The 22,517-nt window shown below is 50.1% G+C and overlaps 1 protein-coding gene across 1 annotated transcript; it reads left to right on the forward strand.

The window, feature by feature from the left end:
• Nucleotides 1-1,278: 1,278 nt before the first annotated feature.
• Nucleotides 1,279-22,364, forward strand: LOC103185837 (hexokinase-1). The gene is given in 19 exon segments (XM_007904548.2): nucleotides 1,279-1,655; nucleotides 6,842-7,004; nucleotides 9,364-9,414; nucleotides 9,417-9,511; nucleotides 9,607-9,726; nucleotides 10,321-10,416; nucleotides 10,762-10,861; nucleotides 11,318-11,501; nucleotides 12,202-12,357; nucleotides 13,370-13,603; nucleotides 14,183-14,487; nucleotides 14,762-14,910; nucleotides 15,270-15,389; nucleotides 15,926-16,021; nucleotides 18,065-18,164; nucleotides 18,990-19,173; nucleotides 19,838-19,993; nucleotides 20,521-20,754; nucleotides 21,366-22,364. Coding segments are annotated over 19 exon segments (2,748 nt in total). The 5' UTR covers nucleotides 1,279-1,592; the 3' UTR covers nucleotides 21,508-22,364.
• The last annotated feature ends 153 nt before the right edge of the window (nucleotides 22,365-22,517 follow it).

Genomic DNA, 22,517 nt, shown 5'->3' on the forward strand with positions numbered 1-22,517 from the left:
AGGATACAGTTCAAGAACCTGGTCCTCACCTTCAAACCCCTCCATGGCCTTGCCCCCCTCTACCTCTGTGACATCCTAACCACCTACCAATCCTGCTCGCTCCCTCCACTCAGCGGACCACACCTCGCACACACTCTACCTCGCATACCCCACCGTTGGCGGGCAGGCCTTCAGCCACTCTGGAACTCCACCCGCAGTCCCTCCGCCTTGCACCCACCCCCTTGCCTCCCTCAAGACCTGTCTTTTCGATCACCCTCCTTCCCCCCCTGCCCTCCACCCTTCCTAATCCCGACCGCCAGTTCAGTTCCAAAACACTGATTGTCCAACACCTTGAGAAGTCCTCCTGATGTGAAAGGCGCTGCACAAATGTAATTCTGTTGTTGCTGTTGTTGTTGTCCAGCTAGGATCGCCCTACCCATTAGAGCTTTGGCTTTCAGGGTTAACAGGAGCTGAGTGGGAGGATTCCCTGCTCCCAGTGACTGGTCTGCCCTTCCAGGTCCTGCCAGTGAGCTGTGCTGTCATCAGCAGTGTCCTGGAATACCTCAGATCTGCCTGGCTCAGGAGCTGGATTAGAGACCACCCCAGAGGGTTGACTCGATTCCGACATTCCGTTGCCAAACAAGTCACCTTAGAGCCAGTTCAGCTCCAGGGAGACCTCCACCCCAATGAGGATAGTCACGAGTTGGTCAGTTTATGTTGTTGCTGTTGTATTTTATATCCGACAAGTGCAGATTTGAGCTCTCACTCGGTGTATGATAGGTACCAGGAAATCGGTTATTTGTCAAATGGAGGATCGCTTTTCTGGGGATAATAATGCAAAATAATAATTTGGTCACTTCAATCCACGACTGTTTGTGGGACGCTGCTGTGTGCAATTGGTTGCTGCGTTTTGCCCACAAAATATACAGTCAACTCACTTTACAGGATATTCTGTGAGTCGCTTTGAGACGTCTTGAAGACATGATAAGGTGCTATATCGAATGCAAGGATCATTATTATATTATTATAGATGAACTGTGTTACTATCATTGTTTGTGTCTAAGAAATGAACGGTGTGATTGCTAGGGCAGGTTATGAGGTTCGGGGGCTGTGTGTGTGTGGGCGTGTGTGGTGTGTGAGTCTGTCTGTCCGTGAGCTGGAATGACAGAGACATAGGGAACGTGCGCTGTTGCACTGAGCTCTGCAGCCCAGTTCCTGGCTCTGATGGCTTCTCAGTAGCCACTCAGGGCTCAAGAGTTGGGTTTCTTCCCTTATGCAGCAAAAGGTCTCTCTGTAGATGGCCAATTACCAGGCAGGAAGTGGGCTGGTGCTTACAGAGTGAGAGAGAGAGAGTGTGTGTGTATGAGTGAGTGTGTAGCCATTGACTACACAGGAAGGCTGGCAAGTGTATCTCACAGCTCTGCGGGATCTGAGACTGAAGGATCTTAGACTTTTAGTCTGTGTGTGTGTGTGAGAGAGAGAGAGAGAGGAAATTTAGAGCAAGCACACATCACACTGTCTGCGGTGGAGGGAAAAGAAAGGAAAGGGTGTGGGTTTTGTGCAAAGGGCTCTTTATCACTCTCTCAATCAGTCCTTTGTGAATTCCAGGCAAGATGATAGCTGCGCAGCTCCTGGCCTATTACTTCACGGAATTAAAGGATGATCAAGTGAAAAAGGTAAGTGTGAAACTGCATTGCTATATCTCGTCTGGAAGACGTGAAAAGCGCTATATCAAATGCAAGGATTATTATCTCCTGTCTGTCTGTCTCTCTCTCTCTCACACACACACACACAGATGCATCCTGCCTCCTGCTCGTAGGCACATCACTGGGCACAGGGTCGGTCTGCAAGGCGCAGTTACAGCTGATGGCTGTTGGATGGTCCACTGTTAGTGGCCAGGGTTCAGTGTTTGGGTGAAGCTGGAGGAAAAACTGCACCAACCTCTCTCTCTCTCTGCCCTGCGTAGATAACGAATGCATCCTGCAAACGATGTTGCAATGGCTTCCTTCTTCTCACTGCAATGTCCTTGAAATCAGCTGTGGTGACATTCCTCTATGGTGTGTGTGTGTGTGTAATCAGTGTACAATATCCCACACAATTCTCCCTCTCCCACCCACCAGGTCTATCTATCTTTTAACCCCCACCCATTTCTTCCTCGGGTTTAGAAGCTATCGATTTTGACCATCTGGGGCAGGATTTTAAGGCTGCATTTGAATAAGAGTAACAATCTTGCATTTGATCCTTATCACGTTGTCGAGACGACTTAAAGCGATTCACAGGATATACTGTAAAGATTGACTGTGTGTTTTGTGGGTGAAAATTTATAAACATCCCTTGTAAAACACAGCAGGTCACAGCGCGCTAGGCATTGCCGGGTTTAAATCCCTTTATAATGAGTGTTATTATTGGATTATTTAATCCAAGCAAATCTAAGCGGTTCTCGGTGTAGGGAGAGGTTGGCGTGATGGTTTCTCTCCCTTTGGTAAGGTCCGCTGGGAGTAAATGGCGCGGTGCATCAGTGTTTATCAGTGAATTGTTGGCAATGTTAGCACGGCCCTGCCCGGGCCTGTGCGGAATGTTTGGCTGGTTTAAATGGACGGAGTTGGTTCCTGGACGATGTGTGTAACGACTTCGGTGCAGGGGTTAAAGTGGTTTAAAATCAACAGCAGAAAATGAGTGAAAGACATGTTCTCTGCGTATTCGGTAACTAAGCTACCCTGGGGTAGGGGGTGGGGGCCGACTGTCTCCATTGCCCTCCAGCTGGGCTCGCAATTGTCCTCTGACTAGGTCACGCTCCCCTCCCCCACCCCATCCACTCCGAGGCCCCACAGGGAACATTTATGTTAATGTAATTCCTTTTTTTGTTCAGGTAATTAACCCCGGGTTTCAGACATTCCTGCGTGCTGGGTTTGTGGCTGGGATGTAATGGGCACAGGCATATCGCAAAGCTGGTCCCCTGGGATTATAATAGCAATAATAATCCTTTGCATTTGATATAGGGTCTTTATCATGTGTCGAGACGTCTCAAAGTGCTTCACGGGTGTGTAAAGGGCAGTGAGTGTGTGTTTTGTGGGTGAAACGCGGCAGACAGTTTGCAGTGTCCCACAAGCAGTCGTGGAGTCAGTTACCAACTTTATTAATAATAATAATCCTTGAATTTGATATAGCACCTTATCATATTGTTGAGACGTCTCAAAGCGCCTCACAGAATTATTTTGGGGGCTTGTCAGCCAGGACACCAGGAGAGAGAAACTCCCTTCTCTTTTCGATTAGTACCATGGGATCTCTAACGTCCACCTGAACAAGCAAACGGGACCTCAGTTTAATGTCTCATTCCTTCTTCTCACTGCAATGTCCTTGAAATCAGCTGTGGTGACATTCCTCTATGGTGTGTGTGTGTGTACACACACTTGTAATCAGTGTACAATATCGCACACAATTCTCTCTCTCCCACCCACCAGGTCTATCTTATCTTTTAACCCCCACCCATTTCTTCCTCGGGTTTAGAAGCTATCGACTTTGACAATCTGGGGCAGGATTTTAAGGCTGCATTTGAATAAGGGTAACAATCCTTGCATTTGATCCTTATCACGTTGTCGAGACGACTTAAAGCGATTCACAGGATGCATTGGAGTGTCAGCTTAGACTGTGTGATTCCAGGTCCCGACATCGGGCTTGAGCCCCACGATCATCTGACTCGGAGACGAGTCAGGCTGACACACAAAAAGGGAACAGGAGGAAAATGGTTGCTTTGACTTGGGCTTCATTGATTCCCTTGCCCATATCAGCCCATTCACGTGTCAGCCCGACAGTGAGCATCAGATCACAGGCCCAACCCTGGCCTCATCCCATATCTGTATCTTCCACTACCTAGGGAGGAGAGGGGGTGCTTATTGGGGCAGTGGCTTTGTCTGATGTTGTTTCCCCCAACCCCTCTGGCCTGGTAACCTAGGAACTGCTGTAACCCTGACCCCTGCTCCCGACTGAGATCAGGAACTCGGCACTTAGCTGGTGTGCCTCGCTCACTGAATATGCGAGACGCCTCGATGTGACTATTTGTGGACTTTTATCACCTAAGCCTCATTCAGCTGTTTGCTGTTGTAATCGGCGAGTGTGTGTTCAGATAAACGCTGTGTTCACGATGGATATAATGAGCCAGGTGCAGCGTGGAGACTCAATCCCTCCGCTGCTACCTGTGCTTCCTTTACCTGTCGGCGTTTGCGTGTGTGTCAGTCCGTCACCGTTACCGAAGGCTGTTCGGGAACGCACGTTTGTACATTCAGCGCCTGGAATCCACCTTGATTAGCCTGCGGCGAGGTGGGGGCAGAAAGGCTGAACGCCCGACCGCCCATGGTGGAGCAGGCAGGGCAGGGGTTATGGACAAAACACACAGTCGCTCCACTTTACAATATATTCAGTGAAGCACTTTGAGACGTCTCAACGACGTAATAAGGCGCTATATCAAATGAAGGATTATTGTTAGCATTATTGGTCAGCAATTCCCTTTAAAGCATTCCTCTTTCATTACAGTTGCTCTGTTAAATACAGGTATTATTAAGCATGATTTTGCAAGGAGGAGAGGTATGCGTCCAAACATCGACCAGTGGAAATGTGTGTGAATGAATTTGCTAGCCTAGTGACGCACATGCTGGGGATCTGAACCTGCGCATCACCCTCGCCGAGTGGATTAACGCAGACCGGGTGGGGGGGAGAGGTGGAGGGGGAGTGAAATCCAATAAAAGAATCCTTCTAGAATGTCAGCGTGGAGCGTAGCAACGATCGCCAGGTTCATCTTCCTGACTGCTGAGTCTCTGATCTCGGTGGCTGAGAGCCTTTGCTGTGCCCTGGGGTGTGAATAGCACACAGTGTGTCTCAGACTGAGCTGCTGATGGGGACTGAGAGGTGTGGGCAGTGTCGGTGTAGAGGACACAGTGCCCTTGGCTGCCATTACCCGAGGCACCCAGACAGGCTGACAGCGAACTCTCACTGTTTCAATGGAATTTAATTTCTATTTTGTTTCCGTTCCCTTGGGAAAGGGTCTGATGTGCCTGTGTATGTGTGTTTGTGTATTGTGTGTGTTTATGTCTATGTATGTGTTCTGTGTGTGTGTCTGTGCCTTTTTGTTTCTGTGTGTGTGTTGTGTGTGTGTGTGATTGTCTGTCTGTGTCTTTGTGTGTGTGTCCTTGTGTTTGTCTCTTTGTCTGTCTGTGGTGTTTGTGTGTCTGTGTGAGTGTGTGGGGTGGGGGTGGAGGGAGCCTCCTCATTTTGACTGATGTGGATAAAGAGAGATTGCTGTTTGTGACAGTGAGAACCTCAAGGGCTACGTTCGTGGAGCGGGCAGAGCTGGGGACACTTTACAATATATTCTGTGAAGCACTTTGAGACAACAGCAACAACTTGCATTTATATAGCGCCCTTCACGCAGTCCTGGAGACGTCCCAATGATGTGATATGGCGCTATACCAAATGCAAGGATTATTATTATTATCAGCACACGCTCACGCAGGTCTCAAACCTGCAACCTCCCGACAGTCGAGAGGTTTACGATGACTCAGGCCATTAGGGAAACACAACTGAGCTTTTCTCTATAAGATGACTTGTTCATTTATTTATAGAGAGACTGCATCTCCGCACTGACCGTAGAGAGACAGACAGGGTGTGTATCTGATTCCGCACATTACGCACTGAGAAACAGTGTCTACACAACTCTGAGAGACATTCTATTTTTGATCAGCCTGGAGGGTGTCTTAACACACACGTAATCCCATCGCTGTGCTTAAGCGTCTCCAAACCAAATTGAGAGTTCCATGTATGTCACCTACACAAGGAAATTTCTGTGTCTGGAATGGAATGCGCACTCTCTCCCTAGAGGGACACTCTCTGCTTACCTCATACCGGAACGTATTAGGCGCAGGGGTACCTTCTGGAGTCTAACTGGCTAAAAACAGGGGGCTCGGCTTGCAGGGTTAACATGAGCCGAGTGGGAGGATTCCCTGCCCCCAAGTAACTGGTCTGCCCTTCCAAGAGAAGCCTATGAGCCAGGCTGAGCTGTGCTGTCATCAGCAGAGCCTTGGAATACTGCCGACCCGCCGGACTCAGGGACCAGACAAGAGACCGTCACAGAGGGTAGGTTTGTTTCCGACGTTCCGTTGCCAAATATATCACCTTGGAGCCAGTTCAGCTGGATATACAAACGGATGTTCCCGAACTCAAGCTCACAGGTAACGCCCTCCAGCAGCTGTTAACTGAAGCCTCAGAGTTCCCTGATCAGCTATTCTATAATAATAATAATAATCCTTGCATTTGATGCAGCGCTTTTCACGTCTTCTAGACTTCTCAAAGCGCTTCACAGAATATGCTGTAAAGTGAATTAATCGTATATTTGTGGGCGAAATGGCAGCCAATTGCACACAGCAATGTCCCACAAACAGTCGTGGATTGAAAATGACCAATTTATTATTGTTTTTGGTTTTGTAGGGATTATTATTAGGTGTGTGGAGTAAGGAAACTTGCCCAAGGTTTCACCCTCTGCCTGGAATTGAACTCAGGTCTCTCGCTTGCAAGGGAGTGCTCTAACCACTGAGCTACAGGACTTCTGTGGCATTTGCCTTCACTACAGAGACATAGAGAGTGTGTGTGACTCCACACAGTGACAGAGACAGTGTGTGTGCGTGTGTGACTGAGTAACTGTGTATATTCACACAGAGACAAAGTGCACGTGTGTGTTTGTGTGTGACCCACACGGAGACTGAGGCTGTGGCTCTTCACAGCTGCTGTGCCTGAAGGTGAATTTATCTCACAGTTGTGCGGTGTCTGTGCCTGTTGTGTTACCTTTGTTAACTGCCGTGTTTTCCTCTCACAGATTGACAAGTATCTTTACGGAGCCCGTCTGTCAGATGAGACGCTGTGTGAAATCATGGGCCGTTTCCGAACGGAGATGGAGAAGGGTTTGGGTCGAGACACCCACCCCACAGCCACCCTGAAAATGTTACCAACCTTCGTCAGGTCCACCCCAGATGGAACAGGTGATGTCAACTCCCTTAGAGCCCTCCACGGTCTTGCTCCTCCCTACCTCTATAACCTCCTAAAACCCCAACAACCTGTCTGCCTTCTTCACTCGGCTGGCACTGGCCTGCTTCAGGTCCCTTGCCCTGCCTGCTCCACCATCAGGGTCAGATCTTTAGCCTTTCTGCCCTCACCTCAAGATCTACCTGTTCGACCGTGCCTTTGGTCATCCTCCTACCCCACCCTCCCTGCTCTCCACCCCTCTGGACTCCAGCCCGCATCTTGGGTGCAAACTCTTTAACTGTCCAGTGCCTAAGGATGTTCTCCCACCGAGTCAAAGGTGCTGTACAAATGCAATTTGTTGTTGTTTAAATATTTATCCAGTTCCCTTTTAATTGTTGTAAATTGATTCCTCTTGGAGGTGCCGTCCTTCAAATGAAACCTTCCTGCCTGTTCAGGTGGATGTTAAAGATCTTATGGTGCTATTCAATAAGAGAATGGAGTTTCTCTCCCGGTGTCCTAGGCCCAATAAAATTGGTCACGCAATCCAATCCGCGACTGTGGGACACTGCTGTGCAGCACAAATGGCCGCCGCCGTTTCGGCCACAAAATACACAGTCACTACACTTTACAGTATATTCTGTGAAGCGCTTTGAGACTTCTTGATGACGTGACAAGGCACTATATCAAGTACAAGGATTATTATTATAACAATAATTGGAAACCTTTAACGTAAAAAGGAGCTATGAAATTCCACCAGCTTCTGAGGGTTGGGATGTGATTGAGGGGGGGGGCTTGTCAATCAATATGCTGACTCACTGAGCTCGCGCTCTCTCTCTCTCTTTCTCACTCGCGTACTCTCTCTCTAAGCGAGGAAAGACATAAGTGGTTTAAATCACGCTGTGTGAGCACTGTTTGCTTTCTCTCTGTCAAATGCGCTTTTGATGGCATTCCCATCACTGCTCTCCTGGTTGTTATGAGGTTTTTATTAACAAATTAATAACAAGCACTCTCCAGTTTTTTTGCGCAGTCATATCCTGGGAAAGGCAGACTGTGTGAGGCTGAGCCACTCTGGATGTGACTGTCTGGACAAAGTCAAAGGTCCTTTGATAAGATAGGGTTCAGATTGTCAGGATTGTCCCTTATTCTGGAGGAAGCGGAAGATATGCTGTTTCCAGGGAAAGGGATTTTGGTCACTGGGAGTCTGACACGTATATACACACACACACACACACACACACACACATACATCCATCCTCCTTGGGAAGGAGGTAAGCAGTCTCTTCCTGGAGGGATGCACCTAATTTCAGAAAGTATTTGGCTCAGGTTGGCAAGAGCGAAGGCTTGGGGACCCCAGAGTATGCGTTGGGGTAATTGCTGGAGTCTGACCAGCTAAAACCACGTAACTTGTCATTGAGAGCACTGTCTGGCAAGCTTTCCCGCTGCTTGTCCAATAGGACCACCCTACCCCTTAGGACTTTAGCTTACAGTGTTAACAGGAGCTGAGTGGGAGGATTCCCTGCCCCCAGTGACTAGTTTGCCCTTCCAAGTCCTGCCGATGAGCCAGGCTGGGAGGTGCTGTCGTCAGCAGTGCCCTGGAATACTGCGACTGCCTGGCTCAGGAACAGGACTAGAGACCGTCACAGAGGTCTGGCTCGATTCTGACTTTCTGTTGCTAAACGTGTCATCTTGGAGCCAGTTCAGCTCATAGAAGATTCCAACTACCCTCTCCACCCCCCCTTCAAGGATAGTTGTTGATGGGAAGTGGGCTGAATGTATGGATCAGATTCTTAGTCAGTCTACTGGTAGCCTTGTCGGGCCGTTTGTGGGATTTTACTGTGGGCAAATTGGCTGCTGCGTTCCCGTACACAACACACAGTGACTACACATTTCAGTGTTTCCTGTGACACGCTTTGAGAGGTCCGACAGATGTGGTTGGCGCTATATTATTAATAATAATAATCCTTGCATTTGATATAGCGCCTAATCACGTTGTTGAGACTTCTCAATGCGCTTCACAGAATATACTGACAAGTGGATTGACTGTATTATGTGGGCGAAACACGGCAGCCAGTTGCGCACTGCGGTGTCCCACAAACAGTCGTGTATTGAGTGCCCAAATTTTGGGGGGGAGGGATTATTACCCCGAGAAAGCGATCCGCCAATCAATTAACAACTGGGTTCCTGCTTACTGCTTGGTAAACAGAGGAGTGTGGAGTAAGGAAACTTGCTTAAGGTTTTGCTCTGCCTGGGAATCAAATCCAGGTACTTGCGCTTGCGAGGCGAGCGAGCTATGCTACGCGACGCAAATGTAAACGTAAGGATAATGATTATTAAAGAATTGCGGAGGACGCTAACTGCTTGTCACTGTTTTTGCAGAGAAGGGAGATTTCCTCGCCCTGGACCTGGGTGGCTCGAATTTCCGTATCCTCCGGTGAAGGTGTCTCACGAGCGTCAGCAGCGGGTGGAGATGGAGAGCAAAATCTACAGCACGCCCAAGGACATCGTCCATGGCAGCGGCGCCCAGGTAGGCAGAGCGCTAAGCTTCCCCTTCAGTCTCTCTTCCCTCGGAAACGCCTCCGCCCACACTGATCTCCTCTCCTCTCCCCATTCCTCCTGCAGCTGTTTGACCATGTGGCCGAATGCCTGGGAGAGTTTCTGGAGAAACAAGAGATTAAGGACAAGAAACTGCCTCTGGGCTTTACCTTCTCCTTTCCCTGCAGACAGACCAAGCTGGACGAGGTAAGTGGGGCCCGCTCTCTCTCCCTCTCCCCTCTTTCAATGCGCATCTCTTTGACCGCATTTCAGTCATCTTACGCCCACCTCCCCATGGATCCCACCCTATCTTGATGCCCAGCCAGTGCTATGAAGCACTAGGAGATGTCCTCCCAATGTGAAAGGTGTTGTATCAGCACGCTCCGGCCTGCTCCTCAACCCCCCGCCTGGCCCACCCCACCATCGGCAGTCAGGCCTTCAGCTTTTCTGCCCCCACCCTTTGGAACTCCATCCCATAGTCCGTTTGACTTGCTCCCTCTCTTGGCCTCCTTCAAAGCACGTCTAAAGACCCTCCTCTTCGACGGCGCATTCGGTCTCCCTCCTTACCCCTATCCTCCCTGCCCTCCACCCCTCTTGATCCCAGCTCCCTGCTCGGGTCCAAATCCCTGACTGTCCAGCGCCTTGGGACGTCCTCCCGACTTAAAAGGCGCTGTGTAAATATAACTTGTTGTTGTTGTTGATTGTATTTTTGTGATTTGTGGCGGTGGGGCTACGCTGGCTGTCAACTGGGTGGGGCTGGCTGATTGACAATGAAATAACCCGTTGCTGTGTGTGACTCAGAGTATCCTGATCACGTGGACGAAGGGTTTCAAGGCGAGCGGAGTGGAGGGCTCTGATGTGGTAAAGCTGCTTCGAAAGGCGATCGACAAGCGAGGGGTAAATGTCCTAACTGCTTGCTCAGGGAGCAGGGAGTGTTCACACAGTGGGTCTGGGAAGGAAGCTGCTAAGATCTATTTGATCTCATCCTGACTGTCTTCTGGGGTGGGTGGGAAGTTGAAGGTGGGGGGGGGGGGCAGTAAAGCAGAGTCTTGTTCTCTTACACTCTCTCTCACACGCTCTCTCACTCACATACTCGTTCTGTCTTGCAAATTCTTTCTCTCACGCATTCTCTCACTCTCACTTTCACACTCTTTCTCTCGCACTCTCTCTTTACCACACACACTATCTCTCATACTCTCTCACACGCGAACACACTCTCACACGCACTCTCTTTCTCTCCAGGAGTATGATGTGGATATTATGGCCGTGGTGAATGACACAGTGGGCACTATGATGACCTGTGGCTTTGACGACCAGCGCTGTGAAGTGGGGCTGATCATTGGTAAAGTTGTTCTCAGTCTCCGTGACCCTATCACCCCTACCCTCGCCTGGCTTCACTGGCTCCCATCCCCCAGAGGATTGAGTTCAAAATCCTCGTCCTCAAAACCCTCCACGGCCTCACTCCTACCTCCCTCTGTGACCTCCTAACTCCATACCAACTTGCCTGCTGTCTCCGCTCAGCGGTCACCTGCCTGCTCCCTGTCTCCTGCCCGGCCCACCCTACCATTGGCGTCGGCCTTCAGCTTCTCTGCTCCTACCCTTTGGAACTCCATCCCGGAGCCTCTCTGCCTTGCCCCTCCCTTGCCTCCTTCAAGGCCCATCTCAAGAGTTTCCTCTTCTTCCGTGCCATCGGTCACCCTCCCTGCCCTCCACCCCTGTTGTGTTTCGCTGGCTGTAAGCTGACGCCTGCCATCTCCTGCCCCCCCGTCCCCCCACTCCCCTCCTCCCCCCCCCGCAGGTACTGGTACTAACTGCTGTTACATGGAGGAGCTGCGGCACATTGACCTGGTGGAGGGGGACGAGGGCCGCATGTGCATCAACATCGAGTGGGGGGGGTTCGGGGACGACGGCTCCCTGGAGCACATCAGGACTGAGTTTGACCGGGAGATTGATCGCGGGTCTCTCAACCCCGGCAAACAGATGTAAGTGCTTAGCTTTGCGATCGGGTTTCTTCCTATTACCACTGAGACCAGACAGTGAGCGTTGGCAGGACATTCAACTCCAAGGGCATTGCAACACCTGACCATGTCCTCACACACCCTCCGTAGGGTGGGGGTCGGCGGGGGGCTGGGGGGGAGTGTGAGGGGAAGTAGTCTGTGGTCTCTGCATAACAATCCAGAGTTTGGGAACTTGGACAGAATCCCCCCCCCCCTCCCCCCCCATTGGTAGTCCAGTGTGGATCCCCAAAGCATAGTGGTTAGACCCCTCGCCTCGCAAACCAGATCACCCGGGTTGGTTCGATTCACTGGCGGGGTGAAAGCTTAGGCAAGTTCCTTACTCCACAAAGCTATCTTTTCTTAGCAATAAATAGGAACCTGATTGGTAGTCGATTGGATGATTGCTTTCCAGGGGTAATAAATTCGCCCCTCAAAAATTAATAATTTGGTTACTTATTCCACGACTGTTTGCGGGACATTGCTGTGCGCAATTGGCTGCTGCATTTCGCTCACAAAATCCACTTTAAGGTGTATCCTGTGAAGGTTTTTGAGACGTCTCAACGACGTGATAAGGCGCTATATCAAATGCAAGTGTTATTATTATTATTGTTGTTGTTATTGAGTGGGGCTGAGGGCAGAGCTGGTGGAGGGAGTGGAGTTGATGGTTGGAATGGGTGTGTTGCAGGTTTGAGAAGCTGATCAGTGGGATGTATATGGGAGAGCTGGTGAGGCTTATCCTAGTCAAGATGGCGAAGGAAGGGCTGCTGTTTGAGGGTAGAATCACGCCCGAGCTTCTGACTAAAGGCAAACTACAAACCAAGGATGTGTCCGCCATGGAGAAGTAAGTCTCATTTTCAAATCCTCGGCTGTTTGACTGTTTTATTCTCTGAGCACTTCTTCACTCCCCTCCTTTCTTCTCCTGAAATAGTTTGACTTGATCATCCCATCCTCGCCTGGCTCCACTGGATTTTAAATCCTCATCCTCACCTTCAAAGCCCTCCATGGCCTTGCTGCTCCCTACCTCTGTGACCTGCTAACTCCCTCCGCTCAGCAGGTTCCAGCCTGCTCCATGTCCCCCGCCTTGCCCGCTTCACCATCAACTGTTGGGCCTTCAGGCTTTCTGCTCCCACCCTCTGGAACTCCATCCCGGAATCCCTCCACTTCGCCCCCTCCCTTTCCTCCTTCAAGGCCCGTCTCCAGACCTTCCCCTTTGACTGTATCTGACCCAATGTGGGTGTCAGCTCAGCTCAGTCGCTCGCACTCTCACCTGAGTCACATGGTTGTGGGTTCGAGCCCCACATTGGGGGTTTTGAGCTCACAGCCCGACCTTACGCTCCAGCGCAGTGCTGAGGAGAAGCGCCTGCATTGACAGAGGCGCCGTCCTTCAGATGACTTGTGCGTCATTCTGGCGCAGTGGTAGCACTCTCGCCTCTGACTCGGAAGGTTGTGGGTCACAACTTGGAATCACACAGTCTAAGACCGCACTGTTCGAGGTGCCGCCCTTTGAATGAGACGCTAAACCGAGGTCCCCTCTGCCCGTTCAGGTGAAAGATCTTGTGGCTCTATTCGAGAAGAGAAGTGGAGTTTCTCTCTCCCGGTTGTCCGGCCGACAAATCCCCCAAATAAAATTGGTCGCTCACTCCAAGGCTGTCGGTGGGACATTTCTGTGTGCAACTGCTGGGTGCACTGTATCAAATGTAACGATTATTATTATTATAAACCGAGGTCCGGTCTGTGCCTGTCCAGGCGGTTGTTAAAGATCCTGTGACACTATGATGAGTTATGAGACGCTATGTTGAAGGCGAGGATTATGATTGTGTTTGTGACTCTCTCTCCCCTCTCCGCGCTCCCAGGACCAAGGAGGGTTTGCTGAGGGCGAAGGAGGTGCTGAGCCGCTTGGGGCTGGAGCCCTCAGACGAGGACTGTATTGGGGTGAGGCACGTGTGCACCATCATCTCCTTCCGCTCCGCCAACCTGTGTGCCGCCGCGCTCGGCGCCATCCTCTCCCGCCTCAAGGATAACAAGGGCGTCCCCCGGCTCCGCACCACCGTGGGCGTGGACGGCTCGCTCTACAAGATGCACCCGCAGTAAGTCATCTCCCATCTCTGTCACACTCGCCTTCTGGGCTCGATTCGCAGGGGGTGCAAAACCTTAGGCAAGTTTCCTTACTCCACACACATGCCTCTGTTTACCAAAAAATTCCTTTTTAAAAAAAAACAACTACTTTTTTCTGGGATGCTGCTGTGCGCAATTGGCTGCCGTGTTTCGCCCACAAAATATAATATACTCTGTGGAGCACTTTGACGTGATAAGGCGCTATATCAAATGCAAGGATTATTATTTTTATTTTGTAGGTGAAACGCGGCAGCCAATTGCGCACAGCAGTGTCCCACAAACAGTCGTGGATTGAAGTGACCCAATTTAATTATTACTACCAGAAAAGCGATTTCCCCCAATCGACTTAACAACCGGGCTCCTACTTACTGCTAGGTAAACAGAGGCGTGTGGTGTAAGGGAACTTGCCTAAGGTTTCTCCCTGACCCACCAGGGAATCAAACCCAGGTCCTCTCGCTTGCAAGGCGAGTGCTCCAACCTCTACGCTGCAGGACTCCGCTTGAAGTTGAGTAAGTGGCCACAGTAACGGAGGCTGTGTTTGCCGTTCCCAGGTTTGCCCGGCGTCTCCAGAAGACGGTCAGGCGGCTGTTGCCGGACTGCGAGGTGCGATTCCTGTTGTCGGAGAGCGGCAGTGGGAAGGGGGCGGCCATGGTGACTGCAGTGGCCACCCGGCTGGTGTCCCAGCGCCAGGAGATGGACCAGACACTAGCCTCCTTCACCCTGACCAGGGAGCAGCTGTTTGAGGTGAAGCGGAGGATGCGGGTGGAGATGGAGAACGGGCTGAAGAAGAAAACGCACGAGGCGGCCACCGTTAAAATGCTGCCCTCCTTCGTCCGCAGCATACCTGATGGCTCAGGTCAGTCACCGCGCGGGCACAGCATCACCAGCGCTGGCAACGGGCACTCCCCCCACCCCCAGCACAGCACCGACACATTGAACAGGGGGAAACATAGGCTTGATCGGGCTTATGTGACTATTACTGTATACATAACTATACAACAATAATATAGGTTAGCGCGGCGGGAGGGGGTGGACTGTATCAGGAGTGGTGGGGAGTGGGTGTTGTTGTGGGAGTGTGTGGCACCCCCTGCTGCCTCCGCACTGTATTGCCTGTGTTCTGCCCCTGACAGAGAATGGAGACTTTGTGGCCCTGGACCTGGGAGGCACTAACTTCCGGGTGCTGCTGGTCAAGATCCGCAGCGGCAAGCGGCGCACCGTGGAGATGCACAACAAGATCTACGCCATCCCCTTAGAGATCATGCAGGGCACCGGAGAAGAGGTAAGCCTGGCACTGCCTGGCATGGGGAGGGGGAGAGGCAACGCCTGGCACAGAGCGGGAGGGGTGTAAGGAAACGTTAATGTGCGCACAATTTGAATGTCAAATAATTTTTTCCTTCACTGTTGTTCCACAGTCAATGATTAAGACACAATAATGGGAGCAACCAGGTTATTAGAGAAATAACCATTGATCAATTACCCGGGAGAGGAGCAGGCAGCTGGAAGAGGAACGTGGGGAGGGGAGGGCTGGTCATTAGCGAGTGGGCTGGTTGGCTGAGGCTGGGGGAGGGGTGTTGGGCCTCGCTGTCTCTGCAGAGACTTAAGACGTGGTTCTAAGGCTCACTGTGTGTCTGTCTCCAGCTCTTCGATCACATTGTCACATGCATCTCCGACTTCCTGGATTACATGGGCATGAAAGGAGCTCGTCTTCCTCTTGGCTTCACCTTCTCCTTCCCCTGTGAGCAGAAGAGCTTAGACGAGGCAAGTGTTAACGTACATATAGCTCGTGGCATTCCAACTGTGGCAAACTCACAACTGGAGTACAGAGTCAGCCTGGCTCAGTGGTAGCGCTCTCACCTCTGAGTCAGAAAGTTGTAGGTTCAAATCCTACGTTGAAACTTGGATTCGCACAGTCTAAGGTGTTAAACGGAGGTTCCGTCCGCCTGTTCGAGTGGATGTTAAAGTTCCTGCGACCCTATTCGAAAAGAGAAGGGAGTTTCTCTCTCCCGGTTTCTTGCCCCCAAGATAAAATTGGTCACTCACTCCACGACTGTTTGTTGGACATCACTCTGCGCAAATTGGCTGCCGCGTCTCACCCACAAAATACACAGTCACCACACTTGCCAGTATATTCTGTGAAGTGCTTTGAGACGTTTCGATGACGTGATATCAAATGTAAAAATGCAAGGATTATTATTAGTGCGTCCAGCTGTGGTCAGACACACCTGGATTCCTGTGTCCAGCTGTGGTGTGGTTACCGTTTATTGCCACTGACCCTCTTCTTGTCTTGTCTTCAGGGGATTTTGCTGAAATGGACCAAGGGATTCAAGGCCACGGACTGTGAGGGGGAAGATGTGGTGTCCATGCTGAGAGACGCCATCAAACGCCGGGACGTAAGTACATCATTTGTCACTTTTTCTGCCGGTTTCAGCCGCTCGGCACAGAGCGGGGCTGAGATCAGTAACAGCACAGAGCGGGGCTGAGATCAGTGACAGCACAGAGCGGGGCTGAGATCAGTAACAGCACAGAGTGGGGCTGAGATCAGTAAACTCTTCTGCTTCTACGACATTGTGGAGCAGCGAGTTCCACACTCGCATCACCCTTTATGCGAAGAGAGATGTTCTGATCTCACCTCTGAACGTCCTAGTTATAATTTGAAGATCTCTTTGCTTTGGAGTCTCGACCAGAGGGAAGAGTCGTCCACTCTCTATTTAACTGGTCAATTAGTTACACTGTGTTACATACCTCAATCAGATCAGATACGGAAAACTGTGGTGGCTATGTAGTGGGAGCCAGTTTGCGCACAGCAGTGTTCCACAAACAGCCATAGAGTGAGTGACCAATTTTATTTGGGGCGGGGGGGGGGGGGGTTGTTGGCCAGGACGCCAGGAGGCCAGAACCTCCCTTCTCTTTTCCAATAGGATCACGGGATCTTTAACTTCCCAGAACAGGCAGACGGGACCTCGGTTTAAGGTCTCATCCTTTCTGATTGTCCCTTTCTCTACATTGCAATGAAACCTCCACCTCCAACGATCCAGGGTCTGGCGTGTACAGGCCATTGTGTCCTGTTGTTAGAGCTGACCCTGACTGAGCGCTGAGAGCCTAACCTCAGTCCGGGAGCTGGGTGACCCTGGTGGGGTAAAGATTGAACTTGGGTGTAATTATCTCACTCTTGAACACGTCGGCCTGTAATTATCCATTGGTGTTGTTAATGTGCAGAGTCCAATGCCACACACACACCCAGTGTTCTGCTTCACTGCCGTTAACCCTTTCACCACCACCTCTCTTTACAATAAACCCCTTTTACAACAGGCTTCGGCAAATCACATGGAGAAATATTTGCACAGCACTTTGCAACGACTGAGTGAGAGGTGTGAGGGCGTTTGGAAGGGACGCCTCTAAGGTAACCGTCAAAGGCTATGAAAAAAGGCTCCAAATCAGGAGGTTGTGGGTTGAAGCTCCACGTGGAACCTTTGAGCTCACAGTCCAGGCTGACACTCCAGTGCAGTGTTGCTTTGTCGGAAGTGTCGTACTTCGGATGAGACATTAAACCCAGGCCTGGTGGATGTTAAAGATCCCACGGCACTATTTGGAAAGAGGAGAGTGTTTCTATCTCCCAGGGTCCTGGCCAACAATCCCCCAAACAAAATTGGTCACTCACTCCATGGCTGATTGTGAGACATTGCTCTGTGACTTTCACTTTCAGACGTGCTCCCAGTGTGAAAGAGGCTGTGTTATTTAGTGCCGTGTGACAGATTTGCATGTCTGGTCTGTGAGGCTGCGCCAAGGTATGTGAGCTATGTGGAGTTTGCAGTTTGTCCTATATTGGAGTAAACTTGCACTGAAAACACCCTCTTAGCACCTTGTACCTGTTTATCACAGCACTGCCTGGCTTTTCACAGGTTCTAAAGGTCTCTTTCTTATAAAGTTAACTTAATAATTTCCTAATGGTTCAGTGGGTAATGGCACAGGACTGTCTGTATATAAAAAAAATTTAATTAAAAAAAATAATTTGATCACTCAATCCACGACTCTTGGTGGGACACAGCTGTGTACAATTGGCTGCCACCTTTCACCCACGAAAGTTCACTTTTAAAGTATATTCTGTGAAGCGCTTTGAGACGTCTCGAAGACGTGATAAGGTGCTATATCAAATGCAAGGATTATTATTATAACAGCACTGTGGGTAATAGGACTGATTAGTGTGTGTGAGTGTGTGTGTGTTTGTGTTTTTAAGTGTAACAGGAGCCTGACTGTGTGTGTGTGTGTGTAACAGGAGCCTGACTGACTGTATGTGTGTGTGTGTGTAACAGGAGCCTGACTGACTGTGTGTGTGTGTGTGTGTGTAACAGGAGCCTGACTGACTGTGTGTGTGTGTGTGTAACAGGAGCCTGACTCTGTCTGACTATGTGTGTGTGTGTGCGTGTGCGTAACAGGAATTTGAGCTGGACATTGTGGCTGTTGTGAACGACACGGTTGGGACGATGATGACCTGCGCTTACGAGGATCCGCAGTGTGAGGTCGGCATGATCGTAGGTAAGTCTCTCACTCCGAGGCCGGTGGTAACTTCAGCCGAGTCCTCGCCCCATCCAGGCTGATCAACACTCTGAGTCACAAGGTTGTGGCTTCAAGTCCCACGTCAGGATTTGAACTCACACAGGAGCCGACATTCCAGTGCAGTGCTGGGGATATGTTGTATTGTCAGAGGTGCCGTCCTTCCGATGAGATGTTAAACCGAGGTCCCGTCTATACCTGTTCAGGTGGATGTTAAAGATCCCATGGCACTATTCAAAAAGAGAAGGGAGTTTCTCTCTCCTGGTGTCCTGGCCAACAATCGACCCCAAATAAAATTGGTCACTCACTCCATGGCTGATTGTGGGACATCGCTGTGCGTAAATTGGCTGCCACGTTTCGCTCGCAGAATACACAGTCACTACGCTTTACAGTCTATCCTATGAAGTGCTTTGGGACATCTTCCTGTGAAAGGGCACTGTATAAATAATAATAATATTTGCATTTGATATAGTGCCTTATCATGTCATTGAGATTTTTCAAAGTGCTTCACAGAATATTTTGTAAAGTGGAGTGACTGTTTTTGTGGGGGGATCGTGGCAGCCAGTCATGCACAGCAGTGTCGCACAACCAGTCGTGGATTGAGTGACCACATTTTTTTAACTGATTATCACCCCTGGAAAGCGATCCGACAGTCGACAAACAACCGGGTTCCTACTTACTGGTAAGTAATCGGAGGAGTGTGGAGTAAGGAAACTTGCCGAGGGTTTCGCTCTGCCCGGGAATCTGACCACTACGCTACAGGACTCCACAATGCAATTTGTTGCTGAATCGTATGTCTTGTCACAGGGACGGGCAGTAACACCTGCTACATGGAGGAGATGGGGAACGTGGAGATGGTGGGCGAGGAGGAGGGCAGGATGTGTGTAAACATGGAATGGGGGGCCTTCGGGGACAATGGCTGCCTGGACGATATCCGGACAGAGTACGACCGAGCTGTGGATGATCTGTCTTTGAACCAAGGCAAACAGAGGTGAGAGCGTCACACATGATTTATGGTGCTGTGTTTTTCTCCACACAAAACCCCAGTGTTTCTGTCAGGGTAACCGCCGGAGTCTGACCAACGCCAACCAGATAGCTTGCCTTTGAGAACACTGTCTGGCGAGCTTTCCCGCTGCTTGTCCAGCTAGGACCACCCTACCCATCAGAGTTTTGGTGTGGAGGGTTAACAGAAGCTGAGCGTGAGGATTCTCTACCCCCAATGTGCCAGACGATGTGTTGTCACCAGCAGTGCCCTGGAATACTGTGGACCCCCTGGCTCAGGAACTGGCCTAGAGACTGCCACAGAGGGCCGGCTCGATTCTGACATTCTTATGTAACCTTGGAGCCAGTTTCATTCCATGGATACTCTGCTTACCTTCCCCCCCACCCCACCCTCACCCCACCAAAAGGATAATCATTTGTTGGTCATTGTGGGGTGGGCTGGTCAGGGAGATGCAGCCTGATATTCAGAGCCAGCTCCCAGTTTCCAGCACTGGACAAGCAGTGTGAAAGCTTCCCAGACAGACAGTATTTGGGAGATTGTTGGCCAGGCCACTGGGAGAGAGAAACTTGCTATTCTTTTCAAATCATACCTTGAGGTCTATAGGAGATCAGAGGCACAGGTTGACCTGAGTTTCTGTTTTGTCGTTGATCAGATATGAGAAAATGATCAGTGGCATGTACCTGGGCGAAATAGTGCGTAACGTAGTGATTGATTTCACCCGGCGAGGCTTCCTGTTCCGAGGTCAGATCTCCGAGAGACTAAAGACCAGAAGCATCTTCGAGACCAAGTTCCTGTCACAGATAGAAAGGTGAGCAGCCTCTTTGTACAGGATATCCCCTGCCCTTTGGCCCATTTGATTTTACTGTAGTAATAATAATCCTTGCGATTGATATAGCGCCTTATCACGTCTCAAAGAGTTTCACAGAAATGTGTTGAAAAGTGCGTAAAGGGGGTATTTTTGTGATTGAAACGTGGCAGCCAATTGCGCACAGCAGTGTCCCTAAAACAGTCGTGGATTGAGTGACCAAATTATTACTTTTAACAACTGTAAGAGTCCATTCAGCTCATCGAGCCTGTTCTGCAGGTTTATTAGGTTACAGCAGATCTTTAAACCAAATTCCCAGCCTTTTATAATATTACAGCTCCTTTCACATTGGGAGGACATCTCAAAGCGCCTCCCGGGGTTTGTAAAGTGTAGTGACTGTGCCGCAGCAAAAGAAAATGACAAATCCCTGACTCTCCAGCGCGTTGGGACGGCCTGCTGACATGTGTGTAAATGTAATGTTGTGGTGGTTGTGGTTGTTGTTGTTGACGTGTTGCTTTCTTGTGTGGCAGTGACCGACTGGCTCTGCTCCAGGTGAGAGCCATCCTGCAGCAGCTGGGCTTGGACAGCACGTGTGATGACAGTATTATTGTGAAGGAGGTGTGTGGGGCTGTGTCCTGCCGAGCGGCACAGCTGTGCGGGGCAGGAATGGCTGCCGTCGTGGACAAAATCCGGGAGAACAGGCGCCTGGATCACCTGGAGGTCACGGTGGGCGTGGACGGGACTCTCTACAAACTGCACCCACAGTGAGTGTCTGCCTCGTTACCATCTTTTACATACACAGCAATCTTTGCGTTCCATACGGCTATTCACGGTCTGTCTGAAAAAGCTTGGCAGGTTTTTGTGCACTGTCAGCCAACGCAGCAGCCAATTTGCACGCAGCAATGTCCCACAAACAGCTGTGGAGTCGGTGACCAATTTTATCTGGAGGATTGTCAGCCAGGATGCCAGGAAAGAGAAACTCCTTTCTCTTTTCAAGTAGTGTCGTGGGATCTTTCGCCATGATGTCAACCTGTTCAGGTGGATGTTAAAGATCCCTGGGCACGACTGGAAAAAAGGGAGTTTCTTACTATTTGACCGGTTAGAAGTGTAGATTGTAGAAACGTAGCCTAATAAACCAGCTTAGTTCGTCAGTCGGCCATGCTTATGGTCACCTCCCCATTCGCCCTTGCTCTGTGTCCGAGCTCGTCACTCTGCATTGAAGAACGCTGTGTAAATGCAACCTGTTGTTTTATTTCCCAAGTATCAGTTATTCTATTGTCATTATTTACATGCCAAATACACAGAAACTCTGAGTAAGGTGGGTGGGGGGGGAATTTGCTTAAGACTATAACTTAATTGTTCCTTTTCTCTCCAGTTTCTCAAAGATCATGCACAAAACAGTGAAGGAGCTGGCTCCCAAGTGCAACGTGACCTTCCTGCTGTCTGAGGACGGCAGTGGAAAAGGTGCTGCGCTGATCACTGCGGTGGCCTGCAGACTGCGGGAGTGTGGCCAGTGAGACGACCAGCCAGATCTCGGAGAGCACAGGGCTCTGTGTGTGTGTGTCGGTGTGGAGGGCGAGACGAGAGACCAGTCACCTCTCTTTGGCAGTTATAACTCAACCTCTGTAACCCAGGCCTGGAACCAACCAGTCAGAAACCACATGAAAATAACATGTAAAGATGGCAAACTGCGGTATTGCATCACCACCTCCAATCCTCGCTTGGCTGGTTTGGAAGCTCTTAAGCATGGCGATGGGTTTCCGCATCCATCAGACCAGCCGGCTGACCACAACAAAATGCCACTGTGTGCTGAGTTACTGGTCTTAGTGCCCACTCGGAGGGGAGAATAAAAATACCGCCCCCTCTCCTATTTTATTTTTAAAAAAATCAGGTTCAGGTTCTTGGAGTTACAGCTGTCTGTGTTATCATTGTCCTATACCCCCAAAGCCCTCCTCCGCACTAAACTGTCCCAAACCACCCAAAGACACACAAGCTTTCTGTGAAAGACAAAAGGAACCACTGGATAAAACTGATTTCTATATTGGCTGTTTCGAGTACCTGATTTTACCCGTTGTTGGTTATAAATTTTGTGATGTGTTGTAGTGTGACACAGAGAAAGATGTATATATGTGACTCACGCACTCCCCCAGAGCCATCCCAGTGCTTGTTGCCATTCGGTGTCTGTTTCCGTCACTACTTTGGCTGTTTTGTGTGCTGTTTGTTCACCTTGCTGCAGAGGTTAAAGACTTACATGTGGAATGCATGCCTTATCGATGTTAGTCAAGGCAGCAGCTTTTAATTTTATACACTCGCTAAGGGACGCTGTGTATTTTAAAGCAACATTTGTGGATTCATTAAACTGTATTTTGATGTGCACCTTGTCCTGTCGTCTCGTTCCTCACTCCTCAGGGTGTTAAAAGAGCTGGTAAACAGATACTTGGGCAAAGAAACAGGAGACACTGCTGTCTGAGGAAGGCAGTGGGAAATGTGCCGTCCTGATCACTGTGGTGGCCTGCAGACTGCGAGT

The sequence above is a fragment of the Callorhinchus milii genome, unplaced genomic scaffold (assembly GCF_018977255.1).
Source record: "Callorhinchus milii isolate IMCB2004 unplaced genomic scaffold, IMCB_Cmil_1.0 Scaffold7, whole genome shotgun sequence".
Taxonomy (NCBI): domain Eukaryota; kingdom Metazoa; phylum Chordata; class Chondrichthyes; order Chimaeriformes; family Callorhinchidae; genus Callorhinchus; species Callorhinchus milii.